The sequence below is a fragment of the Polypterus senegalus genome, chromosome 13 (genome assembly GCF_016835505.1).
Source record: "Polypterus senegalus isolate Bchr_013 chromosome 13, ASM1683550v1, whole genome shotgun sequence".
In the NCBI taxonomy this organism is placed as follows: domain Eukaryota; kingdom Metazoa; phylum Chordata; class Cladistia; order Polypteriformes; family Polypteridae; genus Polypterus; species Polypterus senegalus.
This window is the reverse complement of record NC_053166.1, coordinates 138,545,774-138,565,616: the sequence shown is the minus strand read 5'-3', so window position 1 is coordinate 138,565,616 and position 19,843 is coordinate 138,545,774. Positions and strand designations below refer to the sequence as shown.

At 40.2% G+C, this 19,843-nt stretch overlaps 1 protein-coding gene across 1 annotated transcript in view; it reads right to left on the bottom strand.

Annotated features, from left to right (window-relative positions):
* Window positions 1-12,786: 12,786 nt before the first annotated feature.
* Window positions 12,787-19,843, bottom strand: part of hs3st4 (heparan sulfate (glucosamine) 3-O-sulfotransferase 4) — a 307,731-nt gene continuing 300,674 nt past the window's right edge. Inside the window, exon 2 of the mRNA XM_039775053.1 lies at window positions 12,787-14,202. Within this exon, the coding sequence (XP_039630987.1) occupies window positions 13,569-14,202 (634 nt within the window). The 3' untranslated portion in view covers window positions 12,787-13,568. The remainder of the gene's footprint in view (window positions 14,203-19,843) is intronic.

Here is a 19,843-nt window from a genome sequence, read left to right as displayed (position 1 = left end):
TCCCTATTTACTTTCCGTTTTAACATTTAGCAGGACAGGTCCCTACTGCACTCTATCATTCTACTTTGTTCTGTTTTATTTCTGTGTGTTTGCTTATCTTTTCTCCAGTCTTCATTTGTGTGTAATAGTTACTGATTGTAAATCTGTGCCCCTCTTGATTTTTTGCAGAAATTCTATCCTTGCCCTGAACTGATCCCCTCTGCACTATTGAGCAGCACTCTTTACCTGACAGCTGTGTCAGCCTGAGCGCATCTTCAAGTTGATTAGTAAGGTGACTGCTACTCAATAGTTGTTGACTATTTTCAGTATCACTATCACTTAAACAGGCAGTCAAACTCCACGTTATGTATTTGTACCCACTTAGAATAATTTTTGTGCCCACCCATCCTCTAAGGTCAAACTTACAATTTCATCCATTTATCCATTACTTAGTCTGCTCAAGTGCTCTGATAATTTACTTTCAAAGCATGGCCAATACGTGTAGGGATTACTGACCCCTAGTGGCCAGTGTTTATACACTCAGCAGTTCTCTTGTATCATATTTTGTTTTCTTCCTTTGTCTCTGCCCCTGTGGTATTATACCCCTCTGCTTGGTTTTTTGTTTATCCAGCCACGCTGCCATCTACGTGTTAAAGTTGACTGACTGTTCTTGTGTTTCATCTTTCTGTTCTATCCAGAGTGTTTTGGAAACATCACACTTGACGATCCATTTAGAGAATGAAGCACTGCAAGGACATCAAAGGAAGAGAAGCTTGTTATCAGGTCAGTGACATGGCACTTCATGCAGTGCATCATGTACACCCCAGCCCAATGATCATCCCAGCTTGCTTGCATTTCCTGGTTCGCTTACTGTGTGACCTTACCTGTAAGAGAGTTTACAGCCTTCCAGATGCTGAGCCTCATTTGTCTGAGAGTGAGGTGATTAGACATTCAGCCCTTCCCCTTGCCAGGGATGTACGCTGAAGACATGTCAGTGGGATCCTCACACTGGATTTCAATAGGATGTGGCATCACAAGCATGTAACCAATCACACATGCAGGTACACACACACACAAACGGCAGTGCAAATAAAAACACACACACATGAACGTTACTTCAATCCCAACAAACACAAACCAGTGCAGATAGGCACACCCATAAATGTACACAAACATCCACAATCACACAGGTACATTTATTTAATGCTTACTGACCTCATTACGATTCCTGACTTTTGCCCCAACATATATCTACCCACATGGGTATGACGCCCACATTCCAATCACACCATTTGAGCATCTATGCCATTGCAAGTGCTGCACCACAAAACACATTATTTATTAAAGCATGGCAGGCTGTACAGTATAATGGCAAGGGAATAGTTCAGTGTCAAATGCCACTGCTGACTCAGTTTGTGACTCATTTCTTTGATCTTTACCAAGGTCTCAGGTTGAAATATTGTAATGCAAACTCCTCACAGATTGTCTCTTTGTCAGTGACGGTATTTAGTTATACTTAAGGTTTTTAAGGCACTAGTGTGGCCTCACCTGGAATACGTGTGCAGTTTTGGTCTCCGTTATAAAGAAGATAGAGACGTGCTAGAAAAAGTCCACAGGGGAGCAACCAGGCTCATTCCAAGACTGCCATGTAAAAACTATGAGAAAAGGCACTATATAAATAAAACTTTATTTTTATTATTAAGGATTGAAGGAACTAAACCTTTTCAGATTAAACAAATGGAGATTAAGAGGAGATATGACTGATCTTTTGAAATTTATAAAAGGAATTAAAACACTTGATCAAGACTCAAAATGAGATCAACAAGCACACAGAGACACAGTTTGAAACTTGTTAAGGGTAAACTTCACACAAACATTACGCAGTTTTTCTTCACACAGAAAATCATAGACAGATGGAATAAGTTACCAAGTACGAGTGGAGAGTAAAAGTTTAGACACCTTCAAAATTTGACTTTTGGTGTTAGTTTGGAGAATTTAGGTGGATAGATTTAGTGAACTTTGGTGAGTTGGGTTGAATGGTTTGTTCTAAATGTTCTATAGTCCTGCTCTGGCATCTCTTCCAGTGTGAGACGCTGTCTCAGGTCACTTGGGATGATGTGTTGCACCCTCTTGGCAAAGAGCTACTGTGACCTCTTGTCAGCACTCCATGAATTTATACCTTCTTGTCACTCTTTTCAATCATTGAGTGTTGTCTCCTGTGCCCTCAGAGGTAATCGTTCTCCACTAGCTTAACTATTGTGGTGGTCCTTGTGATATGGTGAGTCCGTGATGGTACCAGTTCTTAAAAGAGATACTGTGACCTCTTGTCAGCGCTCCATGAACTTACACATTCTTGTCACTCTTTTCAATCCATGAGGGTTGTCTCCTATACCCTCAGTGGTAATTGTTCTCCACTAGCTTAACTCCTTGTGATATGGTGAGTCCGTGATGGTACCAGTTCTTAAAAGAGCTACTGTGACCTCTTGTCAGCTCTCCATGAATTTATACCTTCTTGTTGCTCTTTTCAATCCATAAGGGTAGTCTCCGATGCCCTCAGAAGTAATTGTTCCCCATTACCTTCACTATGGTGGTTGTCCTTGTGATAAGGTGAGTCCGTGATGGTACCAGTTCTTAAAAAAGCTACTTTGATCTCTTGTCAGCGCTCCATGAATTTATGCCCCCTTTTCACTCTTTTCAATCCATAAGGGTGGTCTCCTGTGTCCTCAGAGGTAATTGTTTCTCACTAGCTTGACTACGGTGGTGGTCCTTATGGTAAGGTGAGTCTGTGATGGTACCAGTTCTTAAAAGAACTACTTTGATCTCTTGTCAGCACTCCATGAATTTATATCTTCTGGTCGCTCTTTTCAATCTATAAGGATTGTCTCCTGAGCCTTCAGAGGTAGTTGTTCCCAATTTCCTTGACTAAGGTGGTGTTCCTTATGATAAAGTGTGTCAGTGATGGTGCCGTAAGTGGGGCATAGGTGTTTGTTGATGAGTGAGTTGACGAGTCTGCATACATGTGCAAAGGTGTGTGGTTCAGCCATTTTCCTCATTAGCACTCCGGAGTGTGTAATTAGGACCTGTGCCCACTTAAAATGAGCCTGAGAAGGTTAGGGTGAAAGACAATCGGGGAAGAAACCACAAGGCAGTACTGGAAGAGCGAGTAAGTGCGGAGGAGAGGAGGAAGAGGCAGGGTGGTCGGGCCTCACAAGGGAGTGAAGTCAATGGCGCTCTGAGGACTGTCCCAACAGAGCAATTGTGTAGGAGCGAGAACATGGAACAAAGCCACTTGGGGATCCAGAAGGCGCTAATGGAGCATATGAGAAGACAGAAGATAAGCTTACGTGTGCCTCAGCCTGTGTAGATGGAGGTGAGCAGGCTGAGAGTTGGGAGAAGGTGACCGCAACTGTGGGGTTAGCTGGGAAGTCGGTGTGAGATTGTCACGTTGGACGATCACAACCTGAAGCCTTGGATGGTTTCATATTTGGATCTGATTTTATTATGGAACGTTTATTATGAACTTTTATTTATATACAGTAGATCTGCACTGCACTTTATTTATTGTTCAGAGAGCACCGATGAAATAAAAGCACTGTGCACCAAACCTCTGCAGTGTATGTGTTCTCATTGCACTGGCATATCTTGGTTTTACAACTATTGATGGTCTCATGATGGTCTCATTACGACTATTGATGGTCCCAAAGGTAGAAAAGAGTGGAGGACACCAAGCAGAGAAGATAAAAAAATATCAAAACACCTTGAGATGTAATACCACTGAAGTTACATTGAGACAGAAATAAACCACCTGTTTGGCTTACCATTGGAAAGTCTTCTTTTGGCTTTGTTTAACAGTAAGGAGCACCTACTGCTGATGATTTTTTTTAAGTGGGTGGACCATTTCTTTTAACAGCTAAAAATTTCTAAAACCATGGATATGGCCATTGATTTTTCAATGTTCCCTTTCTTCCCCTCTCTGAACAAAAATAAAAAAGGGCAAATTGTACAGATGATGGAGCATTACATCGAGGGACAATCATGGATAACAGGTTGACTTTTATGGCTGGCTAAATTATCATTTAGAGATATTCTTAAGCCATTTAGCGGTATCTAATAACTCTCAATGATCATTTGCCTTAGCGATTTTGATTGAAATTTGTTATTAAAAGGTCTATTGTCATCTTTAGCCATCTTTAGATGACTTACAGGCATATCTTAGAATGCTTTAAAGATATCTTCAAATTAATTCCACACATCATAACTTGATTTAAAGATAGCGTTAAATGATTTACAAATTATCTACAATCTGCACATTTAAGCATATCTTTTTGCTCATGAGACAGAAATGCATTAGGGGTCTAATTTGAGCATAAACACAAGCCAGGCCAAGGAGAATATCCCATGGGTCAAAACGGGTGTCATATCATGTCCTCAGATATGTCCATCTCCATACTCTACCTCCCATTTTTTATCATTAAAATTTTTTTGTTTTTCTCTCAGCTTATGCCAGCTGCTTTTTACTGGGTCTTATTGTTCAATGGTCAAGATGTTACAGAGTATGTGGGCAGTTCTGAGGAGGGCGAAGTTCTGCACCTGGGCATCACTCACTTTATTTGGACTTTCACTAAGATATCTTTAGAGACCTTGTCAAGCAGCTCTGATTTGGACCGGAATTACACAACCCTTTGTATTCCACATGTGTGAAATCTCAATCTCGAGGTCTTTCTAAGTCTTTGACTGAGATGTTCTTATTATCTGGAATGGCTATGTCAATGATCAGACATCATCTCTTGATTCTGTCATTGCTCCAATGTGCTCCCAATCATATTGTACATAACCATAGAGTTCACCATCTCAACAACCTTTTCAGGCTGGTGATCATAGCAATGTTCAGGCAGTGGAAGGCCAAGCTCAAGGAGCATTGGCCAGTGCAGACAGCTAGCTATCTGAGTGTATCAATCACTGTATTCTTTTTTACGCTAACACTGAACATCCAGCAACAAAATGACTGGTGTGCTCTTCTTGTTGCTAGCTTATTTTGCACCTGCTCACAAAATCCATTTTAGGAATATTCTTCTGATGATCACATGTGTTAAATGCCTGATCCTGAGCTGCCATAAGTTAAGTCTCAGTGTGGCCCTTTAGCCCAGACCCTCGCAATCATTTAATCATCATGACATTTCTTCGTCTTCTACGTATTATTATTATTATTAATTGCATGTTGGTACAATGGACAACAAAGAGACCAGGGTCAATATCCCTGTGTGGAGTTTACATGTTCTCCTCATCTGGGTTTGTTCCAGGTTTCCCTAACAGTCTAAAGATGTGCAGGTTAGGTGAACTGGTGTTGCTAAACTGGCCTCTATGTCTGAGTGTGTTCACCCTGTGATGGGCTGGTGCCCTGTTCAGTGACTGTTCCTGACTTATTGCTGACATAGGCTCCAGCTTCTACATGATCTAACTCTGGATAAGCAAGTTTAGAAACTGGATGCAGAGAAGAATGTTCCTTCTTAAGAAATGGAACTGCTTTAATGCAAACATAACAGTAATGTCATTCTTTTAAAAATCTCTTATTGAATCGCTGTGCAAGAACAAAGTAGTTTGTACTATTGTATCATATTTCTGAGGTGGCAATGATAGACTGCCCATCTAGCTTTGTGTAGAGGATTACTTGTGTTCTGTGTTATATATTGCATTTACTCCATTTTTGACACCTATTGCATGTCTAACCCACCAGAAAGGGAGTCTCTCTCTGAATTGCATGTCCCAAGATTTTTTCCTTTTTTACTTTCTTATATACGAAGTATGGGGAAAGTATTGAAATTGTCCAAAAATTCAATTTCGAGATTTTGATGAATTTCGATGTTTTAGACCTCCCTGAGTGCGAAAACACAGTTTTTGGAATTATGTGTGTGTGTGCGTGTGTGTGTGTGTGTGTAAACATGATACCTTGAGTACGCTTTCACTTGGGTCAACCAAATTTTGCATACTTTACTTTTATAATAATTGTTCAATATATTATTAATTTGATTTGATTTGTTGTCGATGTCTCATAATATGAAAATATAATCATTGTCTTGCAGTTTACTCCATCCCCATATCTGAGTATATGAGACCATTCCTGATTGTTTCTCCTACAAGGGGTTTTTTTGTGTGTTTTTTTCTTGTCTTCTTGAGAGTCAAAGCTGGGGGGGCTGTCAAAATATAGAGCCTGTTAGAGTCGTTTGTGGGATTCCTTGTGTGATTTTGGGCTGTACAAGAAATAAATTGTTGTATTGAATCTGCCATCCATTTTCTTTAATGCATCACTTTGAGAATGTTAGATTTAAAGGATAAGTTTGGAATTTTTCAAGTCAAGGTTATTTTTTCACAGAAATGCTATATATGCATTTCCCACGTGTAATTGTGTTCTAAAGTTAAGCGCTACCTATAAATTAAAAAAAATATCTTTCCCACTGGCACATTACAATGCAGTCTATGGAGCACAGAAGACAAGATTAAAAACTTACCAACATCATCCATTTTTCAAGCCAAGGCAGTTGTTGAGTATTGATCTGCGTCTTGCAATTACACACATATTGTAAAATAGTTTATATGTGATAATTTTCGAAAAAAAAAATATATATATATATTATGAAAATCTGCCACTTTAAAAGAAGATCAGCTGTGCGCAAGCCCAGCACAATAATGTCGTGTTTTCCTCCCGACAGACCAAATTACAGTGAACTTTTTGTGCCACGTGATTGGTTTTGTTTTGATTTACTTCCATATTTACATGAAAATTCATACGAGCAACAAGAAAACATATCCTTACCACGAGAAAAATAGCACCAGAAATATGCAATAAAAGGATTATTTCCAGGTCCTTTTTGTTGTCACAAACATATGTCTGAAACATGGAAGGATCAATAGTCGACAACATTCGTGGCTTGAAAAATGGACGTATTTGATAGGTTTTCAAGACTTTCTTCTGTGCCCCCTACCCTCCATTGTAAAGCCCCAGAGTGGGCAAGATATATATTTTTTTCAATTTACATAAAGTGCTTAACTTTAGAACTCAGTTTCGCATAGTAAATACATATAAGGTGGAAGTTCCAAAATTCTGGTCGCAACCCGATTTGGTCGTGACCCGAAGTAATTTCCCCCATAGGATTGTATGTAAATACAATTAATCCTTTCCAGACTGTATGAACTGTATGTAAATATATATATTTTTTAAGATTTTTAAGCGCAAAAATAGTTAATTATACCATAGAATGCACAGTGTAATAGTAAACTAAAGGTAAAAACATTGAATAACACTGAGAAAACCTTCAACAGAGAAAACTAACATTGCAAGAGTTCACGCTACAGCCTTATGAACCTGCTCACAGTAAACACTTTTTTTTTAACGAGTTTTAAGCACACGGAAAAAAAAATTACATTTGAAAAATCCTTAATTTATACAAAAACTAACCATAAACAACCAAGAAAACTAACCTTGCATGAGTCGAGTTCTGGCATGAAGGAAGTGAGCAGGAAGCTGGGTGAAGAGGAGATTACAGTTTTGAGGTAAAGTCCCTCTGCGCAATGCACGTCTGACTGAGAACAATATACTGTACAGGGAGAGACTGAAGACGTGCGTAAATCATCGGCACGTACGAACCGGAAGGGAAATGAAATTGAGCACAAAGAGTTCACAGCGAATGCACAGGGAGAGACTGAACACATGTGGAAATCATCGCCGCATACGAACCGGAAGGGAAACTGGTTTGTTCGTGACCTGAGTGTGTGGTCATGAACAGATGCAAAAGTTTGGCAAACTTTTTGGTCGTAACCCGATTTGTACATGTTCCGAGATGTTCGTGACTCGAGGTTCCACTGTATACTATGAGTGACGAACAGTACGCAAGGGCTGGCAAGGGCTTAGCACTGGAAGTACTCACTTGGATCCCCGTAGGGTATGCTAGGAGCTGTAGTCCCATGGGGCATCCGTGTAGGGTTTCGTGGGTGCTGCCAGGTGGTGCGGCAGAGGTTATCAATCTCTACTTTGTTGGACTTCTGCAAGACCTGGAAGTGCTTCCTATGGACCACGGCTTAGCACTGGAAGTACTTCCAGGTCTTAGACAAGTTGGAGACGGGTGGAAGAGGCTGAAGCTGCCTGGGAGGAGTAGAGGCAAAAAATAAAGACAAAAGTGCTTGTGCTTATTACAAAGTAGCTTTTGTCAAGGTAATTTGTTGTAATAAACCTTACCTTTGAACCCAGAACTTGTGTTTTTGCTGCTGTATCTGTGTTTAAGGGAGCTACAACACCCTTTACAGGTCACACATGTTTATGAAGAAATACGTAACTTCAACTTGAAAAATATCAAACTTATGTTTTAAGACAACTAAAAACATCAAAAACATCCACCACAATTATCAGTCAAATTGCTGCTCTCTGACAGTCCCTTATTTCTTCATCACAAGCCGCTTAGCAAGAAGGTCGATTCAGTTATGTCAGACAACAGCCATCCACCATTTCCTACCGTTCGTTTATCACTATTTGGTAGCAGATTTCAAGTCCCAGGACTCATTCTCAGTGGTTTACACATTTGGTAATCTGTGGGGGCTCTGATGATGTATGAAACTCAACTTGGTGATCTGAGGGTTGGTGTGGACCACTACCAAGAAGGAATGCCATGGCATTCTCTAGAAGTTGGTCTAAACTGATTTTTGAGCAGGACATCCACCACCAAGACAGGATGCTGAAGGCTTCTAGAGAAGGTCAATAGCCAGGGTTTGTCCTCCCAGCCTCGCTGAAGAAGCAGAGGGGTTGAAATAGTTGCTCCAGCCACAGTTATGGGTGACTGTCTTTTAGAGAAGAGACATAAATGTCTCTCATGTGCTCTGGAAATCTTCCATGGTCAGCCTTTGAAAGGACCTCTGACCCTTCAGCTGCGTGAGCTTTAAATAGATAGAAAAATAGATAAGGGAATGAAGAAGGAATAGCTAGAGGTCTGGAGTGAAGAAAAATAAGTATGAAGGTGATTGTGTGCATAGTTGGGCCCACAATGGAGAGAGTCTTTGTCATTTTTGGATGCATATTAACCTCTGCCACATCGTTCCATCATATCCCTCCTAGAATCTTCATCTCCTGTCAATAAACCCCCGTATTAGGAAATCAGTGTGTTTGATGTTTCTACAATCGCTCTGCAATACAAATTTCCCTTTGACATGATAAAGTGTTACGAGCAGTTAAATTCAGATTGTAGATTAAAATGTGCAGAAATATGTCATGTTTCAGCTTGTACTCTACAGACGCAGTGTTCATTTCGTTCCAGTTAGAGATTCAGTGAAACATGCCATTTCATCAGGGAAGACTAAATGTTTGCATATCACTATGCATATTTTGTGAAAGATATGACCCTTCTGCGGTAAAATATTCTGAATTAATGGGAACAAACAGGGCAATGGCCAGAACTGGATGTGATGAAGCTCTCTGTTTCCCTCATAACCACAAACTCATCACTTTGAAAGCATCCTACTGACCACATGTCTTTTAACCTGGATGGAAGCCATAATGTCCATTTGACCACACTGAGTAACAGTCATTGACGGCAGTGGGCTTGTACACTGCAAAAACTCGAGGATCAATAAACCTGGGGCCTCAACATCCTAACCTGTTAACTAACCAAAAATAAAAAGAATTGAAAAAATAATTTTTACTTACCGAAACTTTAGTCTCCTTCAAAGTCCTCTCCGTGTGAATGAATGCACTTGTCCCAACGGTTTTCCCACTGGTGGAAACATTTTTGGAATTGCTGAAGAGTAATGTTCTCCAATGCCTAAGTTGAATTTTTCTTTGACTTCCTCCACGGTACAAAAAGGCTTTCCTTTGAGTTCTTCCTTTGAGTTCCTGCTGGCTTCCCATGCCAGTCCTCACCCCCAGGCCGCCAGGAGGAGCTCTCCCAACAGCAGGACAGCAGGATCGTGCCCCGAGGTCCAGCAGGGCCTTATAGACTTTGTAGTGTTTATACACAGCCCTGCTGGATACCTTGGGGACCACCAGGAGTTGCTATGGGGTTTATGGGCTCTGCGATGCCGTACGACCCGGGAGTACATCACGGTCACGTGACAGGAAGAAATGTTGTGCTCCCGGTTGAAGTAAAGAACTGATTGCCCTGACCCGGAAGGAATAAGGAACTGTGGACTGTTGGGACAGAAACACCTCCGGGTCAGGGGCTATAAAAGGACGATGCCTCAGTCCAGATGCTGAGCTGTGCTGGGAGGGAGAGGAGCAAAGTGTCTGGGCGAGGAGGAGAGAGATTATTGTGTTTATTGTAGTTATTAGTAGATTTATGAGTAGTGTGGAAGGTGCTTGGTGCATATTGGTGGAAGACGAAAATAAAGAGTCTTGGACTTTTACCTGGTGTCTGGAGTTGTACCTGAGGGTTCAAGGGAGCACTAGCGCCCCCTACTGCCACACTATCTATCTATCTATCTATCTATCTATCTATCTATCTAATCCTGCCGACTATACTAAAATTAAAGTACAGGTATATCTATCTATCTATCTATCAAATCCTGCCGACTATACTAAAATTAAAGTACAGGTCTATCTATCTATCTATCTATCTATCTATCTATCTATCTATCTATCTATCTATCTATCTATCTATCTATCTATCTATCTTATCCTGCCGACTATACTAAAATTAGTCTATCTATCTATCTATCTATCTATCTATCTATCTATCTATCTATCTATCTATCTATCTATCTATCTATCTATCTTATACACAAACACACACACACACACACACACACATACATATATATGTAAATATATACTGCCTATATACATTCATGGCTGAAGGCCATAGAAAAACTATAGTAGAGTAATGTTCTAGAAATTGCCAAAACCAGCATCTACATGCCTTTTACTTATCACATCCTTACAGTACTGCCAGCCTCAGAATGATGCACTCTGTAAAGAAGCAATGCGAGAAGCAGTGGTGGAGCTGCAGAGGTAACAGTCTGTTGGCTGCCTTCCTTCCTGTACTGATGCTGCAACCAAGAAATAGCCATAAATTAGCAATAAGTAAAAAACGTCATTGAGCTCACAGTATTGCAGTCTTTGGGGCAATGATTGGCCAAGCCATGGACATTTTTTTAAAAATTGAGCTTCACACAACCTTCTGATCTGTGCAGATAGTTTGCACTTTTTTCGGCCCCCAAGAAGATAGAAAGACCTTGTAAATAGTCATTAATCTGTCTTTGTTATTATTATTATTTCAAAGAGTCTCTTGGAGGGCCCTTGAGTGTTTGTTTTGATTGTCGCTACACCACGGGGCTAATTCTTATGCATTTGACTCACACAGCCATCTGAGTAGGGGGCTATTTTCAAGGCTCTGCCAAGACTGTTATGCACGCAAGCTACCACTGAAGAGGGGGCACAATTGCTGACTCCTTCTCATTTTCTACCTGTGGACTTGATCAGGAAATGACAGAACAACAACGTCACTTCCTCTATGATGTCGGAAGCCCTGCATCTTCTGCCTCTGTCACCATATAAAAATGAATCAGCCTGTTAGCCTGCATTCAGTTGAGTAGTTGCAACAACATGAGACTTCACTCCTCAACAAGGGCAACAGCAATAATTGTTGGACCCTTTTGGCCCACTTTATTTAAATTGGAAATCTTTGATTTAATTGTATTTTTTCTCCATCATTAAAAAGAATAGTCATGGAGACTCGTTATCTTATGTATAACATATACTGTATAATATACATGCTGCGTATTGTTATGCATGTGTGCATGGGAGACAGGTCTGGGTGATACTAACTCTCTGCCAAGCCAGGGGACGGCACTGTGTCAGAACAGACTCTCTTTTCCTCCCTCTGCAGAAAGGAAGTTTGATGACTTTCCATCTTTGATGGCACTTCCTGGACCTACCTTTTTTCCTACCAGAATTCTTCATAGCCGGAACAGCCGTCATCTTGTTCAGTCATCTTGAGAGGACGAAAGTCAGAGGAGGACTCATTTAATGTTTACATGTGTTTCTTTTGAATGTTTTCATGTTTCCATTAGGTTGGCACCCTGTCCAGGATTGGTTCCTGCCTTGTGCCCTGTGTTGGCTGGGATTGGCTCCAGCAGACCCCCGTGACCCTGTATTCGGATTCAGCGGGTTAGAAAATGGATGGATGGATGGATGTTTCCATTATGTGGGGTTTGCCAGAAGGTATCCCTACACTTTTATGTTCACTGTTGTTTTGTATTATGCAGTATATATTGTCATACATGTGCGCATTTGCCCTTGCAATCTGATATGAAATGACTTTTTGGCACCCCCTTTGATTTCACGCTCCTCAACCTATTCAGCATATGAGTAGAGCTGCCTCTAGATAGATAGATAGATAGATAGATAGATAGATAGACTTTACTTTTAGTATAGTCGGCAGGATAAGATGGGACATTCTCCTTGGGGGGTATTTAAGCACCGACAGGACCCTGATTTCTATCTATCCTATGATCACTGCTTTCTACTGGTCGTTCCTGTCCTTAATTTTTCCGGACATTGCAGAGCAACTTGCCACCATTTCCAAATCTCCATTTGCCAACATCTCAGTCTCTCACTGTCACTTTCAAGGGACCCTTGATCTGAAAGGAATTAGCAGTGGAGTTTCATTCTTTTCTTCAATTTCAATCACATACTTCAACGCAAAAATCCTAAATGCCAACTTTCATCCCCTCTTCATCAGGCATTACAGAGACAAAGAAAGGAAGGACAGCATTTTGGTGAATAACAGGAAAACATGACAATGACAAGCACTGGTATGTCGACTGAATAGTTTATTATTATTTTTAATTTTTTCCTGTGTCATTTGTGTGCCACCCTTTGGAGTTTTCAAGCAAATTTTTTTCCAAGTTTGGAACAAAATAAAAACAAAACCCTTAAGTGCCTGCGCTTCACCAATATGACATGGGGTGCTAACAAGCTGAGAAATTAACTTTATTTTGTGGTGTAATGGTTTTAAATTAGATCCTCAGTTTTTAACAAAAATATAGTTCCAGCATTACACTGATTTATATATAAAAAAAATCTTTAATTACAGTTGATTGTCCCACCTCTCAGAACCACCACTAAAATAATTCAGAATAGAATCTTACATTAAATATTATGGCAACTTATATTAAATAATATAGAATTTTTAACGTATTCAAAAATAAAATATCAAGCCAACTATAGCAATCCATGGGGGTCGATATCCTCTTTAATATTAGAGATCATGTATTAAGGACACTTGAACTGAGTCAGATTTCACAATGGGACCTTTGTTTCACTTTCATTCACTCTTTCTTTAGTACAAAGATCTCATCGTCGAAATTACCACAAGTTAAAATTACATTATAAAAACAAATCTGAAAATAAATCAATAAATAAATCAAAATTAAATCAAAAGAAACAACTGGGTTCATAAGGTGGTCATGAAAAGCAACTCAAACTTTCAAGAATTTTCATACTTTTTGAGAAGCTTTGTTGTCTTATTTATTTATATATATATATATATATTTTTTTTTTTTTGTTGTTTTTTTGCTTAGTAAGCCTTCCATAAAATCAGTACTCTGGTTCATCGGTTTTCTTCCTCCTCCCACTTGAAATCCTGTCCAGTCATTTGGTAAAACATCATGTTAAATGGTTTGTAGAACTTCTGTAGCCGATGGATTACATCCGGCTCGATTTTTGGGTGAGTTCTGCCTTTGGATTTGCCCAGACACCTTGGAGCGCTGCTGTCCTCGGGCTTCTTTAAACAGGGAAATCCCTTGGTCTTATTGAAATAGAAATGCTTATCCGTTACGATCCTTTTGAGCCCAAGAAAGTCCTGCACTTTGGCTAGTTCCCCTGCCGGATCAACGATAAGCCTTTCTCCACTGACAAAAATCATTTGGGAAAGTGGGAAATACTGCAGCCATCTCTCCAAATGAAGGGCATAGATCCCTATCCGAAGAGCACTCCAGGAAGCATCGACCAGCCCAAGTGTCCTGTTTTTGAATGCCAGCACTTCGAAGCTGGGAATTTCTGGTTTCTTAGACAACGTTTGGGTGTAGTCTGAAATAGCCCTGGTGACGGGATTGCGAACCACAACTATAAGTTTAATATCCCGGGCCATGGAGTGAATTCGCTTTGCAGCTTCCGTGGTCACAAAATAACTGGGAGTTTTTTCCATGGTAATCTGTCCTTCGAGGGTTGAGGGCATCAGATCCCTGCAGAGAGAGAACACAGAAAGAAATGTTAAGTTTGAGTAGAGAAATGGTTTGCTCAATGCAGAGTCATTATCAGTGACCATTGTGGAGCCTCCAACTTTAATTTAGAAGTGAACAGAGTGTTTAGTCTGTCAGAAAAGCTGCTTAACTCTTTGAGGGCTATATATATTTTTTCCAGAAAACTCAGTTTTCTGAAAAGCACACAAAGCCATGGTTTCACATGTAAATCAACATAAAATGTCTGTTGCTACGTGCTGTGGCTGCTGTTGTCTCATGTTTGGCATCTCTGGTGGCAGTGGCTGCACAGGGGCACCTCGATGGCCAGCAAGAATGCACGGTAGGGCAGTGGTAGCAGTCACAGTGTGACGCAATATGGTTTGTACCTCTTGTCGTCATAAGTGGTGGTCCTCCCAGGCAAACGCTGCTGTAGGCGTATCGGCTACACAAATGTGTTCAGTGCCACGATCAACTGGGGGCTGATCAGCTGATGCTGGTACCTCACTTTCATTTTCAATATTCATCAATTCCAAGTCCGACAAGTCCGAGTGCGATTCAGCGATAATACGTAAAACGTCCATGGCGTGTTATTTGCCAGATGTCAATGCCATTTTAGAGGTTGTTTGCTCTTTGCTACTCATGCAGGGAATCGAGGTTAAATCAACAAAGCTACTTAACTTTCCTTCTAGCAAAGAGAGTCAGACTAAAACGTATTGCAGTTTACACCCGATTACCATCCTCTACCCCTGAATTTCGACAAAAGTCAACATCAGCCCTGAAAGAGTTAATGAAGCCTTGAAGACATTCTAACTGCTCATCGAGACACTCAGCAGCGATCTTCGGAAGACGCAAGATGTACAGTTAGTGCCAGGCGTGTGAAGATCATTTACAATATTAATTTGTGGTGTGCAGAAACTCAAAGAAGATAACAGAGCTGTTGTTAGCATTTAGGAGAGAATCCGTAATAAAAAAAGGAAGCAATAAAAGTTTATTTTATCATAACAGCACAAACAAAACTCAAAATCGATAGATGCCGCGCAGTTTGAAGGTTTCTAGCCTTCCCGTTTACACTAATTCCTGATGAGCTTCTAATTCTAACACACACATGCAAGTAGGAAGCAGCCGACTGGCTGAGCAGATCGTGATAATTCACAGAAAGCGTGTTTGGAACAGAGTCCTAACACCTCTCTCTTTTATTCAGCAGAAAAACAGACGAGTAAGCAAACCTTTTCGAAGACCTGCAGATGATTTACCTCCCTGCTGTCTCCTTCTGATGACATCACTTCCGGCTCCACGTTTCCACATCATCTCTGGCGCTTCCTGGACTTTCCCATCATACCCATTGTACACAATTTCCTGTTGGTCCCTTATATAAATCCGGCTATTTCACCAATACCTTTGTCCTTGTTGTGATTCAATTTCTTTGAATGCACATGTCTGAGCAAGACTACTGGACACTTCACTACACGGGGAAGGCAAAACCCCGAAACATCTTGAGCGTGTTGTCTCTTTCTTATATCTTCACACATGATATACGCTAGAAAAGAAAAAATTGTGGATAGTAGCAATTGCCAGAAAACGATAGTGAGTTCACACCCTCCTTAACAAACTGCATAGGCTAACTGATCAAGAAGATGATGTGGCAGAAACATAAAGAGCAGCAACATCAACTGAGCGTTAAACAAATTGCAGAATGTGACATCCCAGACAACAGAAGGGAAAGTGCAGTCTTAGTGAGCTCATAGACAATATAGACTTCCATCATCATAAGAAAAAGAAAATATCAAAGCGCGGCTCAAAAAGACTCAAATATGCAAATGGCACAACAAACCATCACCACACTACAACAAAGATAACATCTGTGTATAAATCATGAGTGGAAGATGGAGTACAGCAAATACAATAAAAAGATAAGTAAACCTGCTGCCAACCTGATCACATTCATCATTTTCTGCACTACAATGAATTACATTTAGAACAAATATTTTGAAAAGGTAAAATCTAAAGGGAAGGTGATATTAAAGGCAAAGTGAATAGAAGTAGCTAATTTAAAATTGCTTAAGCCCTGCTTAATATTAAATTCCACTAACACACTTGAATGCTGAACAGAATGGAGACTGTCATCACACACAAAGTGCTTTGTAGGCACATCACACCATTTGCGCATTTCAGGAAATCAATGATGTCCTAAAAACACGCTGCATCACAATTTCAATTTAGAGCTAATCTGCTTTGACTGTGCATCAGTGTGAAGATGGGATAAATCCTGCAGGGATCAGACAAGGAGTAAACAGATGAGCCGGGTGCTTTATCCCAGGTATTGAAGTTGTAATGTGAAAAGAACACATTTTGTGGCTCACCCTTGGGATATTGTCACAGGGCAGCTGAGAAGATTGCATCTGACAGCCACATTGGCCTTAATGGAAAGGTGTGAAGTTCTCCTTCGCCCCTGGAAACAGTTCTGTGGGCACGCGCTAAGTGTGGCTGTGAAAAGGGAGCGATGTGAGAAACGGTCACAGGTTACAATATGACGAATGTCAGTTGTATGAGCATGGGTGTGGGAATCTGGAGCAACCAGCGTGGCCGTGCGAGAAAAAGCAATGCCTGCTTTATTTGGATTAGATATGAGGTCTGCTTATCAAGGACAACCGGAGCTGTTAGAGACTTTTGCATATAGTATGCCTTATACACGATAGATAGATAGATAGATAGATAGATAGATAGATAGATAGATAGATAGATAGATAGATAGATAGGAAAGGCACTATATAAGATAGATAGATAGATAGATAGATAGATAGATAGGAAAGGCACTATATAAGACAGACAGATAGATAGATAGATAGATAGATAGATAGATAGATAGATAGATAGATAGATAGATAGATGAAAGAACATGTATAAATGTACAGTACACAAAAAGCAAACAGTACCTCACAATGACAAGGACTGGTGTGCCTGTGTGCTGCAAAGCCTTTCCACATTTTTATTAAACAGAACACATTCTAGAAAGGAGCCTTCAAAGAACAATTTACATTTTTGGAGAGACACAGTTTGCACCCAGTATGCCTGTGTAGGGATTTTTAAGACACATTGAATAAAAAAGTTGATAGTCTAAACTTTTAATGACACGTTTTTGCAACTGTTCAGGCAAAAAAGAATTTCTATTGTTTTGTTAAAAAAGGCATCATTTAAGACACTTTATGTAAAGAAAGTTAAAAAATGACGTTTTTAAAGAGACACAGTTTGCATCCAGTTTCCCTGTGCAGCAAGCCTCTGTGAGTGGGTTTATTATTTTTTATGCATTGTTATTTTTTCATTTTGGGGTTTTCTGGAGCTCTAGGTTGTGAATCTATTTATTTGTTTTTCAATTGAGGGTATATTTTTGTAGTTCTGAATTATTTTAAACAGCTCCATGTTTTATCAGGGCGTCTGTCCACAGAGGCCATGAACTTCCACTGATGATGTGATGAGTTAAAAAGTAATCCTTTTGGGTACATCCTCATCTGAGGCTATGGATTTCAAAATTCCTTTTTGTTGATTGGTCTTTCCTTTAAAACAACTACTTTATTGGTCTTAACTTGTGCCTGACTTTTTGACCAAAACTTTTGATTCTCATGTTGCTTTTGTTAATGGTGCATCTATCTTGTCTATTTTGACCCCTTTATCCTGTAACCACCCATACAATCAGATTGTGATTCAGACTACAAATGCCATGAATGTAACTACCCCGATCTACATACTGTCAAATAAATGAACCACATGCTGTGGCGCAACACAAGAGGCTTCGCCTCTAGCGCTGATGCCCGAGGTTTGATTCCCCGAGAGGGGGTGCAGTGAGTGTGTATGCCTGGTGAGCCCAGAATTAGGGCAAAACACGTGTCGTGTACTCTTTGCATTATTTAACAGTAAAACTATATATATATATATATATATATATATATATATATATATATATATATATATATATATATATATATCCTGTAAATATAACAAAAAATTCAGGAAAGTATTCCATAAAATGAATCAAATGTAACCAAATTAGACAGACGACATAACTGTACTGCCCTCAGCCATAGCAGATGAGCATTGGGTTTTACCTATGAGGATCTCCGAATTGCATCACAATAAGGCCCTGGATGTCAAGCTTTAGCAAGCGCTGTAGACCACCACTGAAATATAATGTAATAATACTGGATGTACAGAATTCAATTCTTTTAACAACAGACAAAAAAACTCAATTAGGCAAAGGAAAACATCTTTAAGAATCAAATTCAATTACATTCCCACCAAAAACATCAATACAGTTGTTCACAACAGTGCGGGAGAGAAGCATCACAACCAACCAGGCCAAATTGATTTTATATTATTATTTAAATGAGAAAAAACAGATTCCTCCCCTCAAGCAATACGTTTCTCAGTTCTCTGTTTAAATACAATGCAGGAGTTGATTTTTTTCTTTTATAAAAACCAAGTCAGGCAAAAGCTGGAGCAGAAGAATGTCTGCGGATGAGCGGGGACCACGTTGGGAATTTCGTTCATTTGCTCAGCCACCTGCCTGCTGATCCATTTGTTTTATTGCAGGATACCCGCTTTAAAGATATAACTGGTAAGTCAGCCCTGATCAAGCTTTATTGAATAAGTAGCACAGTGGTTACGGATGTGGGTGCACACCTTCCAGGACGTGGGTTTCATTCCCGGCCTACAAATTAAATGCTTTGCCCACAGCCCACTGTGTCTGTGTCACTCCTAAGTGGGCACACTTTGTTCCTCTAATGTCCAAAAGCTGTGTGTCCTTGATGAAGTGGCAGCTCTGAACTGGCCCGGTGTTGCTGTACAAATGAGTGAGCCCTCTGGCAGACTGGTGCCCAGTCAGGTTTGCTTTCTGTCTTGTGCTTGACGCGGTCAGGATAGTTTTAGTCTACTGGCTACGAAATGGAATTAAAGAGATTAAAAAAAAAATTAAGGAAGGACCATTCAATGTCCCAAAGGAGCCATATAACAAATCCAATCAAGTACTAAGTGGCATCTGGCTCCCATTTCCAGGTCCAGTCATGGCACAATTTCTGAGACACAACAACAATTTGGTAATGACTCCTAGTTACAAAGTCAGTGGTTCTGCAATAAAATCTTCTTACAAACAGGAGTGGATAAGTCCCTGATCTCCGCAACCTGCTTACAAGACGCTGCTCAAATTCAGATATCAGCATTTCACAATCTGCCACTGTTCCCTTAATTAGAATCCATTGCTGACAAATTTAAAATCCTCTTTGCTCAATCTGTCATCCTGGACCACTGCAGACTGCCAGCTTTGTTATAAGCAGCACCTCTGTTAAGTTTTCCCAAGTTGATGTGCAGAGATTATTTGTGTGGACTTACATTTAAAGAGCATAAGGGACTTCAAGAGGGGCCATTCAACAGCAACTGCTGACACAGTACGGCTGACAAGAGCAACCAACATGTCATCTGTCCTCATCCTAATACATCTCTTGTCTGCTTTCAACATGGTCTACCACCATATCCTCCTTGCCATCCTCTCACACCTTGGCATCACTAGGATTGCCCTTGTCCTTCCTCTTGGGTCTCCTGAAATGGAGAGGTTTCAAGAATGCACCAGGTAAGCACAGGAGCGCCTCAGGGATCG